The 27,314-nt window shown below is 50.6% G+C and overlaps 1 protein-coding gene across 1 annotated transcript in view; it reads right to left on the bottom strand.

Annotated features, from left to right (window-relative positions):
• Positions 1–27,101, bottom strand: part of ERG (ETS transcription factor ERG) — a 153,280-nt gene extending 126,179 nt beyond the window's left edge. Inside the window, exons 1-2 of the mRNA XM_036351275.1 lie at positions 27,031–27,101; positions 25,036–25,123 (exon numbers count right to left, since the gene is read on the bottom strand). Coding sequence (XP_036207168.1) covers positions 25,036–25,074 — 39 coding nt within the window. The 5' untranslated portion in view covers positions 25,075–25,123; positions 27,031–27,101. The remainder of the gene's footprint in view (positions 1–25,035; positions 25,124–27,030) is intronic.
• Positions 27,102–27,314: the final 213 nt, after the last annotated feature.

Genomic DNA, 27,314 nt, shown 5'->3' with positions numbered 1-27,314 from the left:
GGGAAAGTGAAATGGCACAACTGCTGCAGAAAAGTTCCTCAAAAATTAAAAATAGAGTTAATCTAGAATCCAGCAGGCCCACTTCTGGGTCTACACCCCCCAACACTGACGGCAGGATCTCGAAGGGATGTTTGTGCACCCCTGTTCACAACAGCCATTACGCCCAACGGCCAAGAGGTGAGAGCACCCCACGTGTCCGTCAGCTGATGACGGAATAAACAAAATGTGGTCTCTCCATACGATGGAATATTACTCAGTCTTGAAAAGAAAGGGGATTCTGGCACCTACTGCAACATGGATAAATCTTGAGGGCACCAGGCTAAGTGAAATAAGCCAGGCACCAAAAGGCAAATATTGCTATGATTCCACTTCTATGAGGCACCTGGGATGCCAAATTCATAGAGACAGAAAGTGGAATGGTGGTTGCCAGAGGCTGGGGGGAGGACAGAATAGAACATTATTGATTAATGGGTATAGAGTTTCGCTTTCGTAAGATGAAAAAGTTCTGGTGACTGGCTGCCGAACAATGTGCAGATATTTAACATTACTGAACTGGACACTTATAAGATGGTTAAGATTTTGTGTGATGTGTATTTTGCAATAAATACAAAAAATAAATTGAAAATAAAATATTTTTCACCTATTATGACAAACAACACCTGATATATTACACTAGTGACTGTTTCATAATTTTTAAAGCACCTTTTCCTCGTTCCCTCATTCCTTCCTTCAGAAAGCAGGTCCTTACAGGTAACCCACAATGTGTAAACCGATGCGCCAGGCAACCTGGGAGGCCAAAGATGAACCAGGGTGGGGAGAGTCCCCTCTGCTTAAAGACCCTGCAGCAACATAAATGCCGGTAATAAAAGTGGGATGCGTTCACTGCCGAAAGCTATGGTTCCTGGATTTTTCAATCCAATCCCTATTTCAAATATTCTGCCGTACTGGCCCCATAAGTTCACTTATATTTACAAGTTGCTGGATTGGGTATAGCCTCCATTTTCCTAAGAGAGATACAGATAAAATGCTATGGAATTTCATGGGTAAAAGAAACTTCCTCTTAAATCTATTGTCAACCAACAAGAAGACACCATTTTTTTTTACACTATCTTCTTGGTGCTTTTTCCCTTCTCATCCTCTCTGCTTCTCTGCTCTGCCCAAGCAACCTGCCTCTGGGTCCACCCTCGGCCGCCATACCTGCTGACAAGCATTCCACGGACATGAGCTATCAGCTCCCTCTGCAGCCCAATGGATGGAGCCCACAGGGGACTCCCATCCGACTAGGACTGAATGCCCTTCTGCTAGGTCAGCCCTGGAAATGGACTCTCCATGGTGGGGTTGTTGCCAACCAAACCTGACCTATACAGGAGCCCCCCTAGAGCCACCAGAGCCGCACACAAGGGCACCATCCAGGCCCAAACTGGAAAGCTGGTCACAGAACACCATGGGTGAGCCATCTGGAGAAGTAGCCCATCTATATATATAAAACCCTAAGCAACCAAAATGACCAGAACAACCAGTAGCTATGACATGCACTGCAGGGGGCAGAGCCGGCTGGCCAATCTCCCATGGCCCTCCCCCTGGCTGGCCAACTTCCCACCACCCCCTTCCCCTGGCCGGCCTGGCCCTGATCAGCCCCAATCGGGGTGGGGCCAGCTGGACCTCACCCGTGCACTAATTCATGCACCAGGCCTCTAGTGTGAAAATAACAGTGGTTCCCAGGACAGCCACTGTCTCCCCGGCCTCACACCCCCTGCTCTCTTCTTACCTATCTGAGGACTCTCCATCCTTCCAGACCAGATCTAGCCTCGCCTCCTAAGTGAAGCCTTTCCTGGAATGTCACCCCCTCTTTGGTGTCCCCTCGCATTCTATGTAGCCTCTGGTAAGCAACCTGTTTGCACAGCTGTACCCACCAACGTCATCCTTGGAGGCAAGAGGCCGCAGTTTTGAATGTTCAGAAATGAACAGAGCCTGAGGCCCTGTGCGTGGTGGATGGAAGGGCCCATGGACAGACCAGACCAAGGGGTCTCATTCCATGACACTAGATACCAATTGTGCAATTGGGCCCGGCCGGCGTGCCTCAGTGGTTGAGCATAAACCTATGAACTAGGAGGTCACAGTTCGATTCCCGGTCAGGGCACATGCCCAGGTTTGCAAGCTCAATCCCCAGTGTGGGGTGTGCAGGAGGCAGCCGATCAATGATTCTCTTTCATCATTGATGTGTCTATCTCTCTCCCTCTCCCTTCCTCTCTGAAATCAATAAAAATAGATATATTTTTAAATTGTGCAATTTGGCCGTGACCAATATGGACTTACAAATGACAAACTGATTTGTTTGAAATTATTTCCATCTTGACATTTCTTTGTGCAAGTTAAGTCTTTGCTTAATAACAACAAAATGCATTGATAAATTTAACATATGTATTTTTTTTTTTTTTTTTTGGTCAATAAAATCTCAGAATTTAGTGCTATGGGAGGAAAAGGTGTGCCTGAGTATTCCTGGGCCTACTAGGTCCTCCTTCCTCTCCAGCCCTCAGGCTATGGAGGGAGAAATGAGTCCAAAGTGACTTCGTGGTCTAAGGGGAAATGGACCCCATCTGGTCACCACTCACTGTCCACCCAGCCTATATGGGAGGGCCACTGTCTGGGGAAAGTCCAGGTCCCTGGCCTGGTGTCCAGCCTGAGCCTGTCCCAGAACTAAGTGGCTAAGCCACGTGGTGGCCCAGTCTGTCCACTTCCATGGTTTCACTGTGGTCATACAAGTTCACCACGGGCCACGCCCTCTGCTTTCAGCCACATGGCCAGGCACTGGCCAGGAGACGGGGGACAGGAGATGTCCTGGGTTCGGGCTTGTGGCCTGGAAGTGGAAGGAGCACTTGGTGTGGCTCTTGTCCAAGCACCACTGTTGACTGGGTGCCCGCCAGGACAGCTGCTACAGTCTCTGAGGGTCGCCTATAGAAGGAGACCGAGCCCCTTTCACAGGGGCACAGCCCTTCCCTCGGGGTCAGAGCCTGAAGTGGGGGCTCCTTCCTAGTGTGACAGGGATGGTCCTCCCTCTGCACCTGCATCTCCGCTCACTGAGCATGTGCTGGGCCCACAGAGCACGCAGCCAAACCAGTAACTACCAGATCCGCACGGTCTCCACGGTTCCCACGGCTGCATGTGCCGCTGACCACGTGACACGTGGCTAGTCCACACCGAGAGGCGCCCTGAGAGGAAAGGCACTGACTGTGAAGACGGAGCCCAACAAAGAGAAAGTGAAATCTCTCCCCGATCGTTTTTACACCGATCGCCCCTGAAAAGACTGGGATACAATGGACTCCACAGGCAGATGCTTTTTAAAGAAAGTGTTTACAGAAAACATGTGATTAATTTCACCCATTTTTCTTTTCCTTTTCCTCTTTTAAAGGTGGCTACTAGAAAATGTAAAATTGCTTATGTGGCTGGCGTTCCACTTCTGTTGGGCAGTGCCGCTTCTAGAAATAACTTCTGAGTTATTTTTAAGCAGGGAGAGAGCGGAAACAAATCAATGAATGAAGGCAAGCAGTTGAGGATTAGCGATGTTTAGACATCATTACGGGGCTTTCAGGGAGGCATCCTCAGAGCACCTCTGGCCCATGGCCGCTGCGGACTGCTGCCTCCCCTCCCCCGAGGCTGCTCTTTGCTGCCATTGGGCTCCGAGGCGCACTCAGCAGGGGGCTCCCCAGGCCCAGGACACCTGGGAACCAAGCGCCTGCCCTCATCCCAGGGGGCCTCCTCGGAGCAGCCTCTCCAGGTCCCTTCCGACTCCAGGTCCCGTGCACAGAAGTCACGCCTCAAGCACTTGGGTGTAGTCATCCCTCAGATCACCTGGTTTCCGACTGCCCTTTTCTAACTGAGGGGACAATCACGTGACAAAACTGTTCTAAAGTGGACGATTCGGGGGCACGTACACATTCACCACGTTGCAACCACACCTCAATCTAGTTCCAGAACCTTCTCGTCGCCCCCAAAAGGATACCTGGACCCACTCCAGAGGTGGGGAACATCTGGCCCGCGGGCCGTAGAAGGCCCTCGAGATCATGTGGTCTGGCCCTGCCAAGGCTTTAGGGGTGAGTCAATTAAATGCTGGACCAAGTACAGCAGGCTGATGTTTAAGTTGGTGATTGTGCACGGCCCTCGAATGGCGTTATAAATACCCCAATGGCCCCTGGCAGAAACAAGGCCCCCCACCCCAGCCAGCCGTCAGTCCCCACCTCCCTCCCTGCAGCCCTATGTTTTTGCATAATCGCTGCCCTTAGCTGGAAGGGATGTTTAAATAAGATTATGAGTAAACTCTAAGCTCAAGGCGAGTGAATGACTTAATCTCTCATTCTCCTGACATGGACTGATTCACCCAGAATGCAGTAGGAGACACTGATGAGGACACACACCTACCCTCCACTTCCCTGGAATGACACACCCTCCACAGAGCGAGGCCCACTCAGGGCTCAGGTCCATGGTCATCACTGAGGCTCCACGGCCCCGAGACACGGACACACCTGTCCACCCGCCGCCCGGAGCTTCCCCGCATCCCTCATCATCTCCATCTGACCCTTCCCAGGAGCCGGGCGCCTCCAGTGGAGGACGGTTCCATCTGCTCCATAAACCACCTGCCACGGCAGCCGCTAACCGGCCTCCACGCTCGAAGGGGAAGGCATTTTGGTGGTGAGCGTGGTGGGAGGCTCATTGCTGAGGACGAAGGAGGTCGCTGAGGAGGGCAGGCCAGGAGGGCACCCGTGGCCCCGTCACCAACGCAGGGGGATTCGCACTGACGCATCGGCCGCCCGGGCTCTCCGCTCACGCGCCTGTCCTGGCTCTCCCTCTGGCACCTCCGATGGTGCAAGGACGGGGAGGTGGTGGCTCTGCACACGTCCAGTCTCACTACCCGGACGCCTCTGTGCGCGGAAAGATCACTGAAGGGCCATCTTGCCTTTGCAGGAGGTTCCCGAGCACCGCGGAGCCCATCTGGGTGAAAGATGCCGTCCAATTATAAATCCTTACGACTCTCTTTATTGCCTGTAAGAGCTGTGATGCTGGCTTTCACACGCCCATGTGCTTCTGCTTAAGGCACTTCATTCAAATCAAATCTGAAGAAAAGTCCGGATTAGCCAACCACACGACGGGAATGAGAGCCCCGCAATCATTTGGGTGATCCCAGTAAATTCGGAGCGTGGAGGAGGGTGGCTGAGCCTGGTCTCCCGGCCCACCGCCCATCGTTACCTACGCTAACTGCACTCCCTGCAATGCGGGAAGGCCTGGTGCACGCCGTCTGTCCAGTGCCACTTGCTGTCCTGTAACTCGGGCCTGAAATGCTTAACACGCTGCTAACATGACCTGAGAAAGCAGTCATGGCATGAATTTTAAGGCAACAATCGGGCTTAAATAGAATCTTGAGCAATTTATAATTTATTTTGTGAATCACTGAGATGAAAACACCATCCAACTTATCCCCAAATAAGTTTTACTCCAAACCCATTTAAAATCTACCTTGAATCAAATCCACCATTTGTGGCACACTTAACAAAACAAGAGCAACTCACGTAGAATTCACATCACGCTTCTTAAAAACAGGGTGTCCACAAATAGCAACAGCTTCGAAGTAAAAATACTGTGCACCCTCATTCTCACTTCATGTGTCAATCCATCAAGATGGCCTGTGATGTTTCTACAGAAATTACTCAACTTACTGACTTTTCTTGTAGGTACTAGAGGCCCAGTGCACGACATTCATGCATGGCGGGGGGGGGGGGGGGGGGGGCGGGTTCTCTCAGCACCCCCTGTGGAGAGCCTGGCTAGGCTGCTGATCAACTGAACGCTGTCTCCATGTCATCTCTTCTTCGCCGACTCCGTCCACACCTTTGGGGACCCCTGGACCCGCTGGGGTTGGACCCCGGCATATGGCGCCCGAACAGGGACCCCTAGGTAAGCGCCCCCACTCGGGACATATAGGACTCCACCGTAGGAAGAGGGTGGATAGTCTTCGCCGACTCCGTCCACACCTTTGGGAACCCCTGGAACAGGATTCCCATAGGTAAGCCCCCCCCATTGAGAACCCCCACATCCAGGATGGATAGGACTCCACCAGGGTGCTGCAAACCCCCCTACAGAGGATAAGTAGGGTAAGAAGGTGGATAGTACAGAACTTAGATTGAGAAGATGTGCCATACTGAGTCCAAAGAAAGAAGACTCTGTATTGATCTTTAGATTAAGAAGATATGCCATACTGAGTCTAAAGAAAAAAGACTCTGTATTGATCTTTTAACATATATGCTTGCTAGCAGAGGAATTGGGGTTGCTCCCAGTCAGACAGAATGTTTTATACAAGAAGTATGTCCATGCTTTTCTGAGGAAGGAAAGGTAAATGTAATGGCATGGGAGAAGGTAGGCCCAAGGAGCCTTATCCTTAACCCCACTGCAGCCTTTCCACCCCGGGAAAGTGCAGGATTGGCAAGCTCTCCCTGGGGTGATAGATCAGGACTCAGGTAATAGCGGAAAGCGCCAATCCTACTCTTAAAATGGATACAAGAGAGCATTTGGGGTTTTTCTTTTTAATGCCTGCTTTTAAAAAATAAAAAAGGGGGAATTTGCCGGGAGCCGGTCCATGCTTGCTGTTTCAAGGGACCTGGCATATATGGCATACTGTTCTTAATATGTTTGCTCACCTTCTTGGCACTATGTGTTTTAACCAAGGTCTCTGAGAAAGGTTGTTTCCCCAGGTAGGGATTTTCCCCTGAAGTTAGGGAGGGAATAAAACCTCTTAACTAAGTGCCAGGTGGGTAATTAATCACTTTAACTACGAACAATCATGCTTAAGCTACATAATCTTTACTCCCTGGAATGGAGATAAGAAACGCCCTAACCTTTGAAAAAGAGATTGATAGGATTGGAATCAACTGGTATAAATACAGATGAAGAGAGACAGAACCTAGGCACAGAACCTACACAGAACGTTCTCTAGAGACAGAAGAACTTCGCTGGAGAGAACATGGCAAAAGATCCTGGACTGAACCTGACTACAGAAATTGGCAAGAGAACCTGACTAGAACCTGGTGACTGAACCTGGCTGGAGAACCTGGACAGAACCTGGCTGGAGAACCTAGCGAGGGAACTTGGCTACAGAACCTGGAGAACCTAGCAAGAGAAGATGGACACAGAACCTGGCTGGAGATCCTAAGCAGAACTTCGCTGGAGATCCAGACCAGAACTTGGCTGGAGATCCTGGCTGGAGATCCTGGCTAGGCTGCTGATCAACTGAACGCTGTCTCCATGTCATCTCTTCTTCGCCGACCCTGTCCACACCTTTGGGGACCCCTGGACCCGCTGGGGTTGGACCCCGGCATGGAACCCCTTGGCAGACATCCCCTGAGGGGTCCTTAGCACTGCCACAACGGCGGGAGAGACTCCTGCCACCGCCGCTGCACTCACCAGCCATGAGCCCAGCTTCTGGCTGAGCGCACTGACCACCAGGGAGCAGCTCCTGCGTTGAGCGTCTGCCTCCTCGTGGTCAGTGCCCATCATAGCGACCGGTCATTCCACTGTTTGGTCAATTTGCATATTAGCCTTTTATTATATAGGAGGATTCTCCAGTGGCTGTTTGTGAACTCTACCGGTGGGTCTGCTGCGATTTTCCAAAGGCTAAAAGATGTTTACAGGACACATGACATCATCACCATGACAGGCTCAACTGTTTATACCAAGTGGGTTTAGAGGGTCTTCAAAACATGCCTTTAAAATCTTAGTTATTATGTAGCTTAATGTGTTCCTGATGTTTCTGGAGTAACACGCATCTAAAAATAGAGATGGTTTTGTTAACAGAAGACGAACTCCTTGTCTGGTCCATCTGATGCCTGACTAGCGCACGTTCTTCTAAGGCAGTCTGACCTGCACTGCGAGTACCGAGGGAGTGAGCAAACACGCAGGTGAAGTGACGCATGACGCAAGTCATTACCCCGGGAGAATAAAAGTATCTTACAAGCAAGGGAAAATACCACAGGAGTGTAAGGCGTGTCCTATTTTAGCAAATTTGCTGTTACCAGCTTAAAACTTGCTACCTGAGATTCTTCAGATCAAGTCCTCACATAGAATCCACCCAACAGTGGCCAGAGAGTTTCTACCTGAACTTCCAGTGACGGACATTCTGTCCTTAAAACCTAGTCCCTGCCCCAGCCGGGGGCTCAGCTGGTTGGAGCGTTGTCCCATACACCAAAAGGTTTCCGGTTCCATTCCCTGTCAGGGTGCATACTGGAGGCAACCTATCGCTCTTTCTCTTCCCCCTTCCCCTGTCTCTCTCCCTTCGTCCCTCTCTAAAATCAATTAAAAACAAAACAAAACCCTGGTCAGTCCCACTGGTGGGTGGCCAACTGGAGAGCAGTGATCTCCCAATGGAGCTGAAATCCCCTTTCTGTGGGTTCCCCACTAATGTAGGTCGGTCCTAGTCTGGATTTCTGTAGAACAAGTGTAATTTGTCTTAAACACTATAATATCTAAGCTCTTTATCATGCTCCCCAAAGCCTCTAATCTCCAGACCAAACATCCCTCCTTGGGATGGTGTGATTTCAGCTCCTTACCCTCCCTGCCGCCCCCCCCCCCCCCACACCCGGTCATATTCCTTTGATCACCTTCTATCCCCTAATATCCCACTGACACATCAACTGTGCACACAGAGATGAAGGAAAAAGAAGAGAGATGACACTGACATATCAGTGAAGATGATTTCTAGATAGAATTACGGACCGTTTTTCTCTTCTTCTTTCTGCTTTTCCCTGTTTGCCCAGTTTTCTACCATGGGCATGTGTGACTTTTATACCCAGGTAATTCCATACTCACTCATTCACTGGCTACTGAGCACGCAATCTGTGCCAGGAACTGCTGTGTGTGAAGTGTGTGAGGCTGCAGCCACAAGGGAGCAAGATGAAATCCCCCACCCTGTGCACTTACCTCCTCACTGGAGGAGACATGCAGAAAAAAATGAGGGGAAAAAAAAAAAAAAACTAGAGTAAAGGTAGTATCTCATTAGAAGGTGATATAAAACTGAAAAGGGGAGTAGGCGTGCAGTGGTGGGGAACACCGCTAAATAGGACGGATAGGGAAGGCATGACTACGAATGGGATAAAGACCTAAAGGAAGCGAGGTGATGTTAGAAGGCTATTGGGCAGAACATTCCAGACAGAAGGAATGGCATCTGCAAAGGCCCTGGGGCAGGGACATACCTGGAATGCTTGGGAAACACAAAGAAAGCCTGTGCAGATGGAGAGAGGACCAAGGGTTAAAGAAGTAGTGGGGACAGAGAGGGAGCAGGGCCCCATGGCCACGGGACATGAGCCTTTACACTCAGGGAGTTGGAAGGCACTGGAAGGCTTGAGGCAGCAAAGTGACAAGGTCGGGCAACATTTCAACAGGTCCCATTAGATGCCCGTGGAGAACTAAGCCAGGGGAGGTCGGCGCAGAAGAAGGGAGACAGGTAAGGAAGAGGGAGCCAGGACCCACATACGAGGCACTGGTGGCCGGACCAGAGAGAGGCTGCAGGGAAGCAGTCATGCTTGGATCTCCACGGCTCAGCCGACAGCATTCGGGGAGGAAACGTAGTTAAAAGCAACCTCTGGAACTAAACATGACACTCCCAATGTGGTCTTGCCCAGGGAGAAGGGCGATACGATTTTACACTTCCTTTCCCAGGGTATCCTATTCACACACACACACACACACACCAGAGACCAGCCAACCCTGATAACAAGGATTCAATGAGGTACACGGCCCTGCGGGATGTGACCCGACGAGGGGAAGAACCCCCAACTGACATTCCTCCCGCTAACCGCAGCCTCTCTCCTTCCATCCTGCCCTGCCCTCACTCTCTCTGACTGCCCTGCCTCCTTCAGGCCCCCTTCCTGGACTAGTCTCTATTTTCACAGATCCTTTATCAACTCATGGTTTCACTTACCTCCCGCCACCAACTCATTATCCTCTTACTCTACCCTGAAATCTCTCATCTCCTTACTAATCAGAAGGCTGGGCAACCCCCTCCCTCAGTCCTCTTTCCTTTTCCCAGCCCCAGAAACTACGCTTCGCTGGAGAAATCATACCACTGTATTGGTTGGCTCTGCCACAAACCCCATGATTTTTAAAACGCATTTGGAATTTACTCCCACTCCTTAACTTTATTTATATCTAATTCACTTCCTATGTAATATCCAACACAGCTAGTGGAAACCTTCTCTTTTCCTGCCTCTTGTCCCAAACCTACTCTCACTTCACTCCCTGAGGATGATTGTATTTTTCATTTTATGGAGAAGAGTAAAGCCACAAATGTAAGCCCTTTCGATGTGAGCCTTTCACTCTCAAGAATTCTCAATAGCTTCACCCTTTGCTCTTGACTTTGAGCTGTGCCTTTCCAATCGTAACCCCTCCAAGCCCTGGACACAGACCCTGCCGGAGTCTCCCAGCACGCTGTCCCACCCACTGTCCTTTCTGTTTTGTGCCTCCCGTGTTTCTTTCTGCAAGGGGCATGTTCCCTTGCAAGAGAAACTTCTTCTGTCCTAGAACAAGCAACCCAAAACTTCTCTCGACTCCACTTCAGCTGGCATTCAATACCTCACTTTTTCTTGAGTCAGTAAAAGCTCACTGGGCCAGTGAGGCACCACAATTCTTAGAAACGGAGACCAATATAATGGAGTCCTATCCTTCGCCACCATACTTCTCCAAAGAACAGTCAACACACCTTGTCGTTTTCCCACTTTCTCTTAGTTACCTGCAAGAAGTCCACTGGAAGAACATTCATGTTGTGACCACACCCATGGCCAGAGTGACCACACCCACGCCAGTGACACGCTCCCCGATGGGTGTTCTTCACCCTCCAGCTCCACACTGTCTCCTGGGCCCCAGCCCACTTCCTGCCTAACATTTCTACTCAACTCTTCCAAGCCAAAGGTCAGGAACCAAAGTCTCCAAGCTGCTCCTCCCTTCTCTTTCCCATCCAACTCCATCCTTCTTTTCCTCATGAATCTTCTTATTCCTAGAAATGGCTCCCTGGTCTTCCAGGCCTTGGGGTCCAGCCTTCAGGCACCTTTAACTCCCCCCTTGCCCTCTACACCCAGTCAGGTGTAAAGGAGTCTTCTCTGCATACGGCTCCTTAGTGCCACCTCCCTACTCCATCTTCCATGCCCACACCTTGTTCTTTGTCTATGAATTCGTCTTCCTTTTACCCCAGATTTGAGTAGCCACCCCCTCTTAAAATCCTATAGCTATTATGATTTCTTTTCTTCTGTTGCCACATTCACTCATAGCAGAAGCTTTTGTGCTATGCCTGACCTACCCCTACTCACACAGAAGGGCTCCAGTTACAGGGACCCTGTTCTGTCCCTCTTCCTGTCCACCCCAGAGCCATAAACATCATGCAGTAAGGACTGTCCAGTGCTTCCTTCAGTCCCACTGAGAACAAGAATGGAGTCTATTCCAAAATTCCTAGTGCCCGGTCGAATGAATCAACGATGGCTTATTTCTTGTATGTGGGTGGTCTTATGATGGGGTTCTCAACCCAGCTGACAACTATTAAGAACACTATTCCTCTTTCAGGCCCAGGAGGTGATTTGCCTGTCTGCAGGCATCCTGCCCGCCTGTAGAATTGCTTCTTGTCATTTCCTTTGCACTCCGAGGGTGTTGGAAGAAGGAGTCTAAGAAATGAGTCATAGGGAACTTCCCATTGCCGCTGGCCTAGTCTGCCCTAAACAACTTCGGAGTCAGTTCACAGGGTGACATGAAAGGCATGAATTTTTCAGCCACCTCTGGACCGCAAGTGTCCTGATTTCGCATTGTTACCCAGCTTCCCATATATGCGGCCACTGGTTTATTCTTGCCAAAATATTTGGAATCAGGTTTGTGATGGAAGAGGCTGCATTCAGCATGGCCCAAGATATGTGTGGCTGACAACCAATACAAGTTTGACTGTGGATGATATTCATAACCATCCATCAGCTCACTAGAAGGAAGAGGGTAGTAAACATATCCCCATAAGACAGAAGGGGACACTCCCTCCAAGTGGGGAAGATGCCATATTAGGGCACCTGGAAGAGAGTCCTTACAGTAAACAGAAGAAAAGCAAAGGTGAGATCTTCACCATTACAGAGGGCAGAAACCTACAGCTACACACGTCACTCCATCTATGAGAGCTTAGGCTCCCCTAGCAATATGCACTTTTGTGATTTGCTGTCAAGAATGTAACACACACACACACACACACACACACACACACACACACACACAGTAATGCACAGTGGAGTGACGGCTGGGGATTGTCTGTTTGCACTTAGGACTTCTTAAACGTATAACAGGACACTGCCCTGGGAGATGAGTCTTTCAAAACAGATGCTTGTTTATATGCATACTAGAGGCCCAATGCATGAAAATTCATGCAAGAGTAGGCCTTCCTCCCCCCAGCTGCTGGCACCGGCTTCCCTCTGGCACCTGGGACCCAGGCTGGCGACCCTCCAGCCCTGGCTTCATCAGGAAGGACGTTGGGAATGATGTCCAGAAGACATCGGTCTAATTAGCATATTACCCTTTTATTATTATAGATATTTATTTTTATAAATACAGTATGTGCATTTATTTCCAGAGAAAAGCTATGAGCAGTGCTATGGGCCCGAGCGCCTCTGTTCACACAGTGTTGCAGCCTGGGCTTCTCAGTCTTTAACGTGAAGACTGCATTTTGTTGCTTCATTGCGGGGGGTGGGGGTGGCAAGCCCAAGGCAGTGAGACTGAGGGGACAAGGCTGGGGACCAGGGGGCAGTGGAGGTGATGCATCACTGCTGGCTCCATAACCAGCCCTAATAAGTATGAAAAAAAAATAAGAAATATGAGACTGTCTCTATTTTTAGTTGTTAATATTTGCAGACCTGAAAACTTTACTTAAAGCCAAAGGAATTATTTCCGTATTGGACTTCAGTAGTGCAATATGCTGTTTTAGAATAGAATCCAAAGGCCCAGGACATACGCTCCATGAAGTTATCTAGCCTCCTCCGGGTTTCACTCTGATGGGGCCCCTCGGGCTGGGCTAGAAGGGGGTCAGGAAGACTGTGTCAGGGCTGGAAGGAGGCGTCCAGGCTTCCAGGCCACGCTGGGTTTAGGGGTCTGTGCACATCAGTGACCAAAGACATCGCAGCCTGGGAAAAAGCTAATGTGTCTAAAAAATGGTTCAGTGTTTAACAACTCAGTAGAAGTGCTGGGGCTCTAACCGAAGAGAACACAGTGACAATTTAGGTGTAAAAGCCCTTGGCCGTGCAGATTACATCCCAACCCCCTGGGGGAACATGCTTTGAGGACAAGCTCCCCGCACCCTCAGGAGACTCTCAGCATGTTCTAAGCGTGTCTGTGGGCCTCCTGACACCGTCTTCCTGTGCGATGACGATGGGTGCCCCACCCCTGCGCGCTCACCTTTCTTCTTTGCTCCTAAAGACACAGAATGAGCGGAGACTGGGGACACGGACAGAGATTTGCCTTGTGCATCAACAAGTGAACAGAACTTTTTAACATTATGTGTGACTTGGAACTATTTTATTATTCAGTGTTGGCAACTGGCTTTAGATTTCATTGTACCATTCTTTTCTTTTTTCTCTGAACTGTGGGAGGATGCTAAGCTCCAGAGTTTTGGTCAAAGATTTTTGGCCGAAGCCCTCATTCTTAAAAGAAGTACCAGCCTGGCAGCTGCGACTCAGTGGTTGACTGTCTACCTAGGAACCAGGAGGTCACGGTTCGATTCCCAGTCAGGACACATGCCCAGGTTGTGGACTCCATCCCCAGTGTGGGACGTGGAGGAGGCAGCTGATCAAGGATTCTCTCTCATCATTGATGTTTCTATCTCTCCCACCCTCTCCCTTCATCTCTGAAGAAAATAAAAATAAAAATAAAAGAGGTGCCAGACTCTGGGGTAGGAGGACAGGCTGAGGGATGCCCCAAAGCTGGCCTGGTGACCTCAGCCCTTCACTGATTTCGAGGGGACAGGGGAGGACGGGAGACAGGAGGAGACATGAGCAGGGAAGGTGGGAAGGGGATAGGCCACACCCTTCTCCCACACTGAGTTCCTTGGCTGGCACAGGTCAGAACCCAGGAGGCAAGAAGCCTTAAGCTGAGTAGGAGACTGGAGTTTGTTTTAAGAATTAGTGGGACTTCTCAGTACCTGAAGCTAAACGTGTGCACGAGCGGCAATAAGCAACCATAAAACCTGTGCGTGGACCCGAGACACCTCCAGAGAGGGCCTGTGTTCCTCCGACAGCGGGGAGGGCAGAGGTGAGGCCATGAACAAGGGTCCCTGTGCCCTTTCCTGAGCCCAGCTCATCCGTGACATGGTCACATACACGTGCTGAGCACGACCATTTGTAAAGACCATATTGGTAACAGTTTTAAATTTTACTCTTCAAGGAGTAAGTCATAAACCCTTCTACCTACGTCCCCCTGGGCATTCTATTTTCCCAAAGGCATCGAGCACTTCTCCCCAAGGCAAAGCTCACTGAGTGGGCCCCAAACAAGAGCGAGCCTTGCATCCCCCTCCATCCTCACAGAGTCAACGGGAAGCGAGGAAAGACAAGGCAGCGCGGTGGCTGACGCGGGCACAGCACCCGCACACGTCTGGACCAGGCCTTCCTGGGCAACTGCTTTCCTTTCCATCGTGTCCATCTAGCAAGTGGCATTGAGTGAGCCAGAAGGAAGAAGAGAAGAAACCCCCAGTTAGCCTCACCCCACACGGAGGTGACAAAAATGACACCGCACGTTGCCAGGAGAGGAAACAATTCCAACGAATAAACCCAGAACAGAAGGCACACTCACAAGAAATGAAGTCAGGATGGCAATATCTGTAGACTGTCTGACTATCAACCCAGGGGACGGTGTGGAATGCATATGCCTTTCATCAAGACGAAGGGACACACAAAACATAAGGTTAAAATTAGTGACTACGCAATCAGAACATAAAAAAAATATGGAAGAGCTAAGGGAGGGGAGAGAGATGGAGATTCCGTCTCCAGGGTCCCACTGGCCATCCGAGATCCCGCTGGCCATCCGAGATCCCACTGGCCATCCGAGATCCCCCTGGCCATCCGAGATCCCCCTGCCCATCTGAGATCGCCCTCACCATCTGAGATCCCCCTGGCTATCTGAGAAGGCTCCCGGCAGGAAGGACGGGTGCAGAGCCCACAGCCAGAGAACCTGGCCCAGCACCGAGGCCACAGACCCGCCCAGGAGGTCCAGGCACAGCCCAGAGTGGGAACAGCAGGAGTCATGCAAGGAACCTTTGGGCACGTCTTCCCCCAATTCTTTTTCCTGGTCCCCAAATTCCAAAGTCTGGTAGAGGCAGAAGGCTGGGGCAGGGGCAGGGCAGGAACATGACTGGAGAGGCTCTGGGTGGCCCTCGTGAGAGGACCGCTCTGCTTCTAGCATAGAACTTGGAAGGAGACTCATCCCCTCTCCCATTTTGTTAAAGTGCTAAAGGTTACAGGGGCACCACCCAGGCGCAGGCAGCGTGAGAGCCCAAACATGGGGCACAAGTGCTTGGGGGCAGAGGCTGATGCAGGACGAACGAGATTTGAGTGCTGAGAGCTGGGCTCTGACTAGTCGAGAACAGACTTAACCAACAGCCCTAAGAGAGATTGAAGGTCAACCTTCAAGAACACAAGAGGCAGATAATACAACGAATAGAGCCAAACACTGTTTATCCAGAGGCCTAAGCCTAAGAAACTTCCCAACAGTAAAATGAGTAGGATTTCTTACATAATCACCCCTTTTCGTTAAGGATCCCAGTTTTCCATCAAGTGCACTTGATAATGGCAAAACCATGGACAGCGAAGTGCCCCGGCCCAGAACTCCAGTCCAGAGGCTACACTCCATGTCAGGAAACTCCAATGTCATGAGCAAAGGGCATTCCTGCTAAGGAGAGGACAGCCCTGTACATGGTTACCCCCCCTGCACCCTCATGAAGAAAAAGGATGGAGTAACACGGTCAAGCAAATGATGATCCTGCTGCATTCTTGGAGGAGCTGGCTCCATCCCGTTCTTTTATAATATATATTTTATTGACTGCAGAGAGGAAGGGAGAGGGAGAGAGAGAAGAACATCAGTGATGAGAGACAATCATTGATCGGCTGCCTCCTGCACACCCCCTACTGGGGATGGAGCTCCCAACCCGGGCATGTGCCCTGACCAGGAATCAAACCCGGGACCCTTCAGTCCAAAGGCTGACGCTCTATCCACTGAGCCAAATCAGCTAGGGCTCCACCCTGTTCTTGCTTCGGCAACCGGAGGTATGCCCCTCAGATGCCCCTTCAAGAAAGCCCAGCATCCACCTGCACAGCCTCCAGCTGCTCGGCTCAGGCTCTGCCTCACCCCTGACACACGGCCAACACTGAAGGGGGGCGGAGGGGAGCCCAGCCCCTCTCCCAGCGCTGGACCCTCCAAGCCAATCTCTGCTCCAGGGCTCCCTGCGAGTTGGTCGACTGTCAGGTCTGTACTCAGCCTGGGGCTCTCCCACCCAGTCCTGCTTCCCCCTCATTTTATCGTCGTCCACAGGCGCCCCCTACACCCCCTCCAATAAACTTCTTGCATTCCTAATTCTCTCTGCATCTGCTTCCCAGGGACCCCAACACAACGCTCCTAAACCAACACTAGTGCAAAGTTACATCCCATGCCCCGATGTGAAGACGGGCCCCGGAAAATAAAATTTCCCATCACTCCAATGACCCACAGTGCTAGTCGGCCACTTCAGAGGAAATGAGCCAGCATCCTAAAGCTTAAACTTCAGTGAGTGATCTGATGGCGAAAATACTGTTCTTCTCGCAGTGACACAAAACGGTTGGGGTTGTAGGTAACACATTACTTTTACATTTTCAGGTAAAGCTAAAAACTTATGTGATGCAAAAAGAATAGCAGACACTCACTCAATCCCACAGCTGATTTATACCATGAATTAACATCAATCCAGAGATCTCCTAAGGCATCCATATTTAGTTCTGTAAAATGCGTTTAAATAGAAAAAGGAACTGTGAGAGCATAATGCTGAGTGCGATAAATCAGACAGAGAGAGACCAATACTGTATAATCTCACTTAAACGTGGAGCCTAAAAACCAAAGGGGCGGAAACAAGAGTGGGTGGGGTGGGCACAGGGAGAGTCGGCTCAAGTGAGTCCTGGGGTGTGAAGTGAAATAGGGATGAGAGGGTGGATAGGTTTTCTATTTGGCCGTCAGGGGAGGTTGTCCTGCAGTGAACAATGCTGTACGCCGTAGGTGCAAGTTGCTAAAAGAGTAAACTTTCAATGTTTTCACCACAAAACAATAAACTGAGAAAGTGGGGCGATGGAGATGTAAACTAGCTCGATTGTGGTAATCACGTCCCAAAACACCCGTGTATCAAATCATGTAACCACAGATTTACACAGTGTGGAACATCAAACATAGCTCAACAAACCTCGGGGAAAGCAAACAATCAAAAAAACCCCCTGTGTGTCATTTTTCCTAATTCATACCCACATTTTTGCACCAGGTAAGTCTTATGTCACTTAAGATTCATTTGTTGTTGTTTGTTTGTTTTCATTTCAGTTTTTAGGAATCGAGTAATGGGTCTCTTTAAGTCCTTTTGACTGGCTCTATGTGAATCTTCCATTCCTAACGACTCAGAAATAAGAACAGAAGCACGTTGCTTGAATTATCCAGAAGATAAAATATTCTCTTTGGGTCTGTGTGCTTTTCTGATGTCTTTGTTCGTTGCTAATATTGTCTATTAGCACCCCTAACCTGGCCCTAAACCCTCAACCCAAACCCTAACCTTAATGCTTCCTCCAGGGACCACCTCCCCTGACAGCCAAACAGAAAACCTGCCGCCCCCTCCAGTCCCAGCTGCAGGCTCTGCAATGTGCAATGAAACCGGTACATTTACACAACCTTCTCTTCAAACAATAATGAAAAGTAAGCATTTGAATTGGGAGCTTTTTCAAACAACATACGTCATGAAAAACTTGACTTGCTTTTTACTTTGACGTTAAGCACCAACTTTGGATTGGTGACGATTAATCTTAACTACAAAGGTTTTCAGCATTGCCCCTTTTAAACTTGGGTTTTAAAACAAAGGACAGAGAGTCGCATGGTTAGAGTTACATGTTTTGTCAGCCTCAAGCTCAGCTGGCTCAATAGCACCACTATCGTAAAAGTTTATGGGACTAATTTGGAGGTCCGTATAAATGGGTGTTATTGTTTATTTTTGGATATTGATAATAGCAGCATATTAGCAGTAAACGTGCAATGCAAATGAACAGTACTTTCCAGAAAATCCACCAAGAATCGCTCAGAAATTAACAGCCATGCTTCGGTTAAATTTGTTTACTTTTTCTAAAGTACATGCTCAGAAGTAACATGGGACTCTCAATTAAGCAAAACACAACCGGGATTTTAATTTAACCCTGGAATTTGATCTTTAAAATTAAAAAAAAAAAAAACTTTCTCTGCTATTTACAGATCCTGCTCTGGATAAATCCCAACATCTGGCCGCCAGAGTCAGCGGAGCCCAATGCGTGGAGAGAGACACATGTGCGAGTTCATGCTTGCGAGCCCATGGTTTCTTAGGGTAAAACGCTGGGGTGCTTCCCCTTCATTTCTTCCTCCTCGGAAACCCCAAGCGCCGTTTGCTCGATGCACCCAGGGTAAGAAAGCACATGTTACATATCACAACCTGGTGTCCACACACACACATGCACTAAAGCAAGTCTTCCCACGTAAGACATTTTCATTCTACACGGGATGCACCCTGGTCACTTCCATTCTCTCCCTCCCCATTCCTCTGCCTTTGCTTAATGCTGGCCTCAACCCTTCCCACAAGTGGCATTGAAAACCATGGCTTCACAGCCTTGCCAGGGAGTGGCCTCCAGGCCAGCAGCCCCAGGGCCCTGGGAGCGCAGGTTCTGCAGCCAGCCCTCCCCAGGGGACCCTGAGCACGCTGAACTGACGTGTGAGAAGACTTGCTCTACAAGACGGGTCTGCGGGAGGAGTGTCCATCCTCTGAGCTGAACTCAGACCAGAATGAGCCTCCACACGGTCCCTGTTCAGAGAAGCGCTGCCATTCATCCCACTCACCTCAAGCGGCAACGCGCTTTCTGGCAGGGACTTGGGGGCAAATGAACATTTCCTTTCAGTTTCATCAACTGCGTCCAACGGGGTTTCCATCACCAGCCCAGGGCTCCGGCCTGGGACCCCCTGGGCCTTGGTGCGGTAGGGCCGGGGGGCCGGGAGGGGGGCCAGGCTGGCCGCAGGAGGTCTGTGAGCATGTATGAGAGGGTGTGTGCACTTATTCTGGGGAGAAAATACTTGAATTCATTGGATTTTTTTTAAAAAGTTCCCTGATTCAAAAAAAATCAAGATGAGCTATCAAGCTATGACAGGACAGAGAGCATGCGCCCGCGCACGTGACTGAGGAAAGAGGCCGGGCTGCGAAGGCGACACGCTGCCTGATCCCAAGTACACGACACCCGGGAAAGGCGAGGCCGCGGAGCCTGAAGGAGATCCGTGGTTGCCGGGGGCTGGGGAGGGGGGGGGAGGAATGCGTGGTGAGAGCCCAGAGGATGTTCAGGGCAGGGCAACCACTCCGTATGAGACACACACGCCGTTACACATTCATCTAAACCCACAGAGCGCACAGCACACAGCGTGAGCCCTATGGTAACCACGACTCTGGGTGATGCTGACGTGTCAACGCAGGTTCACCGACTGTTCACAGATGGACCGCCTGGTGCGATGCTGCTAATGGCGGGGGCTGTGGTGTGTGCGTGGGAACAGGGGGCATATGGGAGCTGCGCACTTTTCTGCTCGGTTTTGCTGTGAACTTAAACTGCTCTAAAAAATAAACCATAAGCATATACATATACATATGCATATACACATACACATCACATACACATACATATACATGTGCATATACACATACACATCACATACACATACATATACATGTGCATATACACATACACATCACATACACATACATATACATGTGTATATACACATACACATCACATACACATGTGCACATGCACATACACATACACATACATGTGCATATACACATACACATCACATACACATACATATACGTGTGCATATACACATACACATACATATGCATATGCATATACATGTACACATAAAAGTTAGTACAGAGTGCCCCTGAGAACACTTCTGTGTTGTAAATCCGTGGTGTGGTTACCACCATACCTAGAAAGGAGGAGAGAAATGTGCAAAGACATGGAAGCACCGAACAGACCGACGAACCTCAGAGGAAAGGGGTGAGAGATCCACCAAAGAGCTTCTATGCATCTATGCATAACCCATGGACACAGACAACAGTGCGGTGAAGGCATGAGGGGGCATGGGAGCGGTGGAGGGGGTCAATGGGGGGGTATGGGGACATCTATAATACTTTCAACAACAAAGATAAGTTTTTAAAGAGTTAGGTATGGCTCCGCTGGTTGCTGGTTTGATTTCCAGTCAGCACATGCCAGGTTATGGGTTACTGGCTCGACCCCCAGAAGGGGGCAGGCAGGGCAGCCAACCAATGTTTCACTCTCACATCGATGTGTCTCTCTCTCTCTCTCTCTTTCCCTCTCCCTTCTTCTCTCTCAAAAAAAAATTAATAGCAAATCGTTTTTAAAAAAATTATTATTGCCCTGGCCGGTTTGGCTCAGTGGATAGAGCGTCGGCCTGCGGACTCAAGGGTCCCAGGTTCGATTCCGGTCAAGGGCATGTACCTTGGTTGCGGGCACATCCCCAGTGGGGAGTGTGCAGGAGATGGCTGATCGATGTTTCTCTCTCATCAATGTTTCTAACTCTATCCCTCTCCCTTCCTCTCTGTAAAAAATCAATAAAATATATTTTTTAAAAAAAATTATTATTATTCATTATCTAAGCAAGGTCCACAGAGACACCTCAGGCACTTGTTAAACTGCAGTTCCCTGAGGCCACCCCAAACTTACCGAAAAAGCTTTGGGGGAACCCAAGAATCTGCACTGTTGAGCCTGGAGGCGGGCTGTCCGAGAACCACCCACAGAAGGAAGGCCCCGAGGGTTTCTCGGCCAACCACACACTTACAGCCTTTCCCTGGCAAGTGACCGGCTCGCCTCCGGCCCCAGCCTGCACCTCCTGGGAAGCTGGTGCCTCCCTGAACACCAGCATCTCTGAGTCTTAACGAGGAGTCACCAGTGTGGGGGCCCTGCAGCAGGCATTGAACCTCAATGCAGGCGCCCTGAGCACAGCCCGAGGGACACAGGAAGCCGGGAGAGGGACAGACAGTGGAGCCCAGCTCCAGCGCACCCCACATCTGTGGGCAGGGCCGCTCGATGCTAGAAGCCTCTCCTCGATTTTGTCGTATCAGATATTTTGATATTTTCAGACAATACTCTTTTTCTGATCATAAAAATCATACGCACTCGTTGTAGAGCTGTTTGCGAGTTTGCTCTTCTCTGCTTACGGGCCACGGCCCTGCAGACAAACGAGTGCGAAGCTCCGAACAGCCCAGAGTCTCGAGGCACGCCGGGGGTGCACACCCCGCTGGAATCCGATCAAAGCTGATTTATTAAGGAAGAATTAGGCAGCGTATCAAAGGCTTGCGTCATCCTCACAGTGCACAGACTTTGGGGGGAAACTCCGGTCTCTGGTCTCTGCTGAGTATATCCTCAAAGGATAAACTTTCTAACTTCCTGTGGAGCAAAGTGACTATAAATCAGATCTGCAAACATGTGCGAAATGCTTACTGCTCAATGGCCTTTTGTCAGCCAGGTAGGAGCGGGGAGTGAGGCGCAGCCTCCTCCGGGGAGCGGGGAGCGGGGAGCAGGGAGGGGGCTAAGCCAGGAAGGGCCAGGAGCTGGCCTAGCCCCTCACCCTCACCCCGATCAGGTCAGGCACCGTTCCGGGATCTGGGTTTGCATCTGCGTCCTGTTCTCTGTGCTCCCGCTCACCAACTGGACTCTCAGGCGCCCTGGTGGCCTTGCACTTCACGTTGGCTGCTTCTTAAAACCCTTTCAAATCCTTCCTCCTACGAAACGCAAGCAGCATTTTAGTCTAACGCCTTTTACGGCCAGAAATCCTCCGCGTTACTTCCAGAGCGGCAGCTACAGAATCACGGGGGAAAGGAGCTCTCGGCCGTTTACTTCTTGGAAGTCCTGACCCTGCCGCTGTCAAGTTCTTTCCAGAACATTCCCTCTTCTTCCTTCTCCCCCTCGACTGCGATGACCTAAGAGTAGGCTAATGACACGCATTAGTAATACCACCCGCTATTATGCAATTGCTCTAAGATTTCATATTTGTTCTGGCAGAAAAGAACGGTGGTAAATTATGCAGAATACATTTCCTTCATGCAAAAGGTTTCTGCCCCCCGTCGGCCCGCGGACAGGCGTGGGAAGGACACACAACCTTTGTGGCTGCCCGCCCCCCTCGCCGCACACCTGCACGGTTAGGTCACCACTGTGGGGAACTGAAGTCCTTTTCAGGAGAAATGGGCCGAAGGCAAAGTCATCCACTATTTACATTAACAGGCAAGTGGGCCATTCGAGCGCCATTTGTAAGATTCCCCTCCCACAAGTAAAAGCCGCCTCCTCCGCTAGCCAGGAACTTCTCAGCACAGAACAGTCTCCTGAAAGACTCCCCAAATCGGGGAGCTTATTATTTTTATTTTTTATTTTTTTGTTAATCCTCACCCGAGGATATTTTTTTTCCAGATTTTTAGGGCGAGTAGAAGAGAGAAAGAAAAGCAGAAAGAAATATCGTTATGAGAGAAACACATTGATTGGCTGCCTCCTGCATGAGCCCTGACCAGGGCCCTGGGCTGGGGAGGATCCTGCAACCAAGATACATGCCCTTGACCGGAACCGGACCTGGGACCCTTTGGTCCACAGGCTGATGCTCCATCCGCTGAGCCAAACTGGCTGGGGCCCCAAATCAGAGATTTTAAGGAAATACAGAAAGGCAATCTGTTTTCCTAACATGGTTGTCAAGGACACCAATTTCATAGACCAAAAACAAAACAAAACAAAAAAGCCCAGGAATAATTATTTAAATTCCAACAGGCAGAGTTGGACAGATTCACAAAGAAAACAAACACGTTTAGTTCTCTCTGGCCCAGAGCCATCATCAGCCGTTAGCAACTGCAACTCTCACCTGCCAGTTCACCTTCAAGCACACATGAGCAATCTGAGTTGGATTTTGTTTTTTAAAAACTCTCAAGGTTATCATTTTTCAAAATCATCCTCCGCTTATCTGTGCTAACCAATAGGGTGATGGGGTGATGGAGCAGAACGGAAACACGGCTCATTCCCGGGGTCAGATCCGGGACGGCCCCTGTACACACGCGTTCAGAGACCGTGATTCTCCGATTTGTCCAAGACTGTCTGCGCTTCCTGAATTCCCTTCGAAACACCTGCACTCGCACTGACTTCGCCTTTTCCTTCTGGTTGATGAGGAACAAAATGCCAATCACCGTGGATTTCGGTGATTGACCCGCCTCCACGGAACTGCAGAAGGTATTTCTCATATCACCTTCCCAGAGCTTTCATTTGCATCTGGCAGCTTCATGGTCAACAGAGTCTAAAAAAGGAGGGAGGGGCTTTTCCACGCATCACCCCCCCCCCCAATCTGTGTGTAACATGGGCACTTACCAGGTAAGTTCCAGATATTTCAGAAGAAAACTTAACATCCACAAGAGATCTCCCACTTGCGCCCGGGTAGACAGAACTGCCACGCCCCCATAAAACGTCACACGGAAATCAAATTACAGCGTCCCTCTCTACCTCCTGCTTAAACCTTAGAATCCTCAACGCTCCGGAACGCCCCCTATTTCTGAAGTTTCTTCAACACCCGTAAAACCCAAAGAATGAACTGGCGCTCTCACTACTTCCATTTCCCAAGAAATCACACGTGTAAGGGTGTACGTTACACATGGTCCCGGCCCGTAACACTCCCAAATATATTGTCGTTAAAATGTGTGTATGCGATATTTCGGGAAGCATTGTACATGTGAGTCCAAAGAAACAAATTTTTCAATACCATAACCTTTCCTTTCAATGACAGATCACTTCCCATGTTCCATAAGTGTTTTAGGCAAAGAATATGTTAGTGAAAGTGACAAGGCCCCTCGGGGAGAAGGAGTCAGGTGGGGACCGTGAAGACCTGGCACCTCCAGGGAGGACGGGAGCCCGTGGCCACAGCTGAGCTGAGCTGAGCAGCACCGTGGAGATGGCCCACCTGGGGAATGGGGCTCCGGCTCCATCTTCCCACAGCAGTTACTCGGGTCAAGTCTATCAGACCCATCGCCTCATTTCCTCGCCGTGGCTCTCCCCGCGTGTCCGTGTGGGACTGAAATGGGTTGTGGTGGGGGGGCCTTCCTCCCAGGGGCCTGCCTCTGCACATGCCTCACTCCCTTACTCTCCCGCTGCCAGGGCCGCGGGGGGAATGCTGTCGGGAGCCGGGGCAGGTGTGGCGGGGCGAGCTGCCCAGGGTCCCTGTGCCCACGCAGAACAGCGTCCGTGCACAGAGACCCACGTGCCGCCCACTGGTCTCCTCCCCGGTGACCCAGGCAGTGCACTCAGAATATCGGGACATTTCCTGCTCGAACTCAGAGGTCAGCGACCTTCCGCAAAGGGCCAGACTGGATATTTTCAGCTCCGCGTGGGCTGCTGCGGCAACGCCACCGGCCACTACAGCGCGAAAGCCCCCTGGACAGTGTGGACACACGTGACCAGGCTGTGGCCCAGGAAAACTGTCGCTGTGAACAATGAGATCTGCGTTTCATATCATTTACTGTGTCATGAAGTATGTTCTTCCCTTGATTTTTTTTTAACCATTTCAAAATGTGAACACCATTGTCTTAGCAATGAGCTGCATAGACAGCGGTGGACATGGGCGGGGGGGGGGGGGGGGGGGGGCATGGCAGTCACTGCATGTGGGCAGGCACCATGAAAGCCCAGCGGGAGGAAGCCGCAGCTGCCTGGCAGGGGCACCTACCTTGATATGAGCTGCTGGGTCCGGGACAGTCTGCACCATGTCCCTCAGGGGGCCCGCTCCTTCAGCGTCCGTGCAGCCTCGGAGACAGCTGCGAGGCAGAGGGACAGAACCGCAATGAGCAACCACGATTCTGGGTTTGCTTTTCCCAAAGGACTAAACACCATGAAGCGATGGTAAAAAATAAATAAATAAGCAATAGTAACAACAATAACAACCCCGCTCTGCAGGAAGCACGTGTGCCCGGGAGCGTCCTCGAGGCCTGCGCCGTGCACAAAGCGACTGGAGAGCCCACTTCCTTCTTTCAGGAACATCACTCGCCTTCATCCCCAGGAAAACCCAGTGTGACCAGCCCCCCAAAACCCACGTCACGTGCAGTTCCTACACGGCACTGTCCATGGGCAGCATCTATGAATGATCCTTTAAGGAAAGAAGTCAGACAAAAGATGAGACATCCTCTCTCATAGGGAGCACATTGGGCTTGAGACGTTCCCACCAACACCTCGGCCGTCCACACATCTCCTCACGCTCCGGCCTGCCCCACACGGGCTCCGGGGCGTCCTGCCGAGGCCATGGCAGACTCGGAGCCCGGGGCATGGCTTCCCACTGCCGACAATTTTCCTGGTCCTGGAAAGCATGCAATCCCCTCACATCTCACCAAGTCCTTCCAGGGCATAACGTCTGCTTTACAACTGCAACAAGAATGCAGCGCTGTCTTGAAATTGCCTCGGGTCGCCTGCCCCCTGCCCCCTGCCCCCTGCGCACCAATGGGAGAGGCTAAGGGAGGAGGGGCCTGGCCAAAGGCAGTTTGGCACGAGAATCATCGGGATCCCCCAAGATGGCCTCTTCAGGAGAGCAGCGGGCCCCCAGGAAATCGCCCTCGTCTACGAGGGTCAGCCAGCCCGCAGGGACCCATCCCCAGGCCTTCCTCCCGGCTGCACACCCCACGCGCAGAACAGATGTTCTTTCCACACGTTGCGGCTTCTCTCTGGGACAGCTCACCCCACGCAGGTCCTCCCCACGCACACGCTGGTGCTCACACAGCAGGCGGAGCCCGTCCCCGTCCTCAGCTCAGGGGGGATTTACAGCCACCTTTGATCCAGAGAACACAGTGGAAGGCATGTTCCGGGCTGAGCCCAGGCCCCAAAGAACCAGAGGCTTCCCCTTCCGCCTCTGGGAACGCGGACAGCCTGGCCGTCCTGACGAGCTCAGGGGCATGTTTCATGTATAAAACACGAAAATCAGCCCCACTGGCGGGGCTCAGGGGTTGAGCGGCAACCTATGAACCAGGAGGTCACGGTTTGATTCCTGGTCAGAGCACAGGCCTGGGCTGTGGGCTCAGTTCCCAGTGTGGGGCGTGCAGGAGGCAGCCGATCAGTGATTCTCTCTCATCATTGATGTTTCTCTCTCTCTCTCCTTCTCCCTTCCTCTCTGAAGCCAATATAAATATTTTTTAAAAAATAAAAATTAAATTCTGAAATCTTCCACCCTTATTTTTTCTTTTTTGCGTAGTTAATAAATGCAAAGGCTCATTCTTTGTGTGTGCCTCCTGAAATGAGGTTTCCATTGACTGCATTCATTAATAAAAAACGAACTTCAGACCCAATTTGGTAATATGGCGGGAATTACAGATCTCATAAAAGCCCAGGTCTGTGCACACCGCCCTCGGCCTTCCGCGTCTTCTGGAAGGAGTGGAAGAGAACAGAAGGTGAGGGGGAGGAGGGGCTGTGCTGACCACAGTCCTTACAACGCCGCGATTTACAACACTCTGCAGCGGGGGCGGGAGGGAGCAGGGGGGCTGGCGAGGGGCATCGTATTTGGGAAGGAGAATCAACGGGACCAACAGAGTCCTTCCAACTACACCAACCAGTCCAAGCAGAGGTCTCAGTAGGTTTGGGGCCACAAACATCAAATATGAAAGACACAGAATGTCTACATGGTCGCCTTTTTCTTTCATCGTTACCAGGACGGGTAGGCTTGTCTGGGTCTTTATTTTACCTTCAATGGCCCTCGGCTCCCCCATCGTTTTTCTCTGCGAGTCATCTGTCTTGCTTTTGGTCAACTCGGCTTTTCTTGGGTCTTCAAAGATCTTGGAACAGCCTAAAGGAGAATGTCAACACATTAAACCCTGGGGTTTGTTTCTGTTTTGTTTTGTTTGTTTGTTTGTTTGTTTGTTTGTTTTTTCAAATATTGACACCAAGTATCAACTAGACGTTTAGTGACAAAACCTATTCCTTGAACATTTTTTTTAAATATCCTAAAAGGGGAATGAAGTTAAAATC

This window comes from Myotis myotis, unplaced genomic scaffold (assembly GCF_014108235.1).
Source record: "Myotis myotis isolate mMyoMyo1 unplaced genomic scaffold, mMyoMyo1.p scaffold_m19_p_2, whole genome shotgun sequence".
Classification (NCBI taxonomy): Eukaryota; Metazoa; Chordata; class Mammalia; order Chiroptera; family Vespertilionidae; genus Myotis; species Myotis myotis.
The sequence above is the reverse complement of the archived record's forward strand: the minus strand, read 5'-3'. Positions and strand labels throughout refer to the sequence as shown.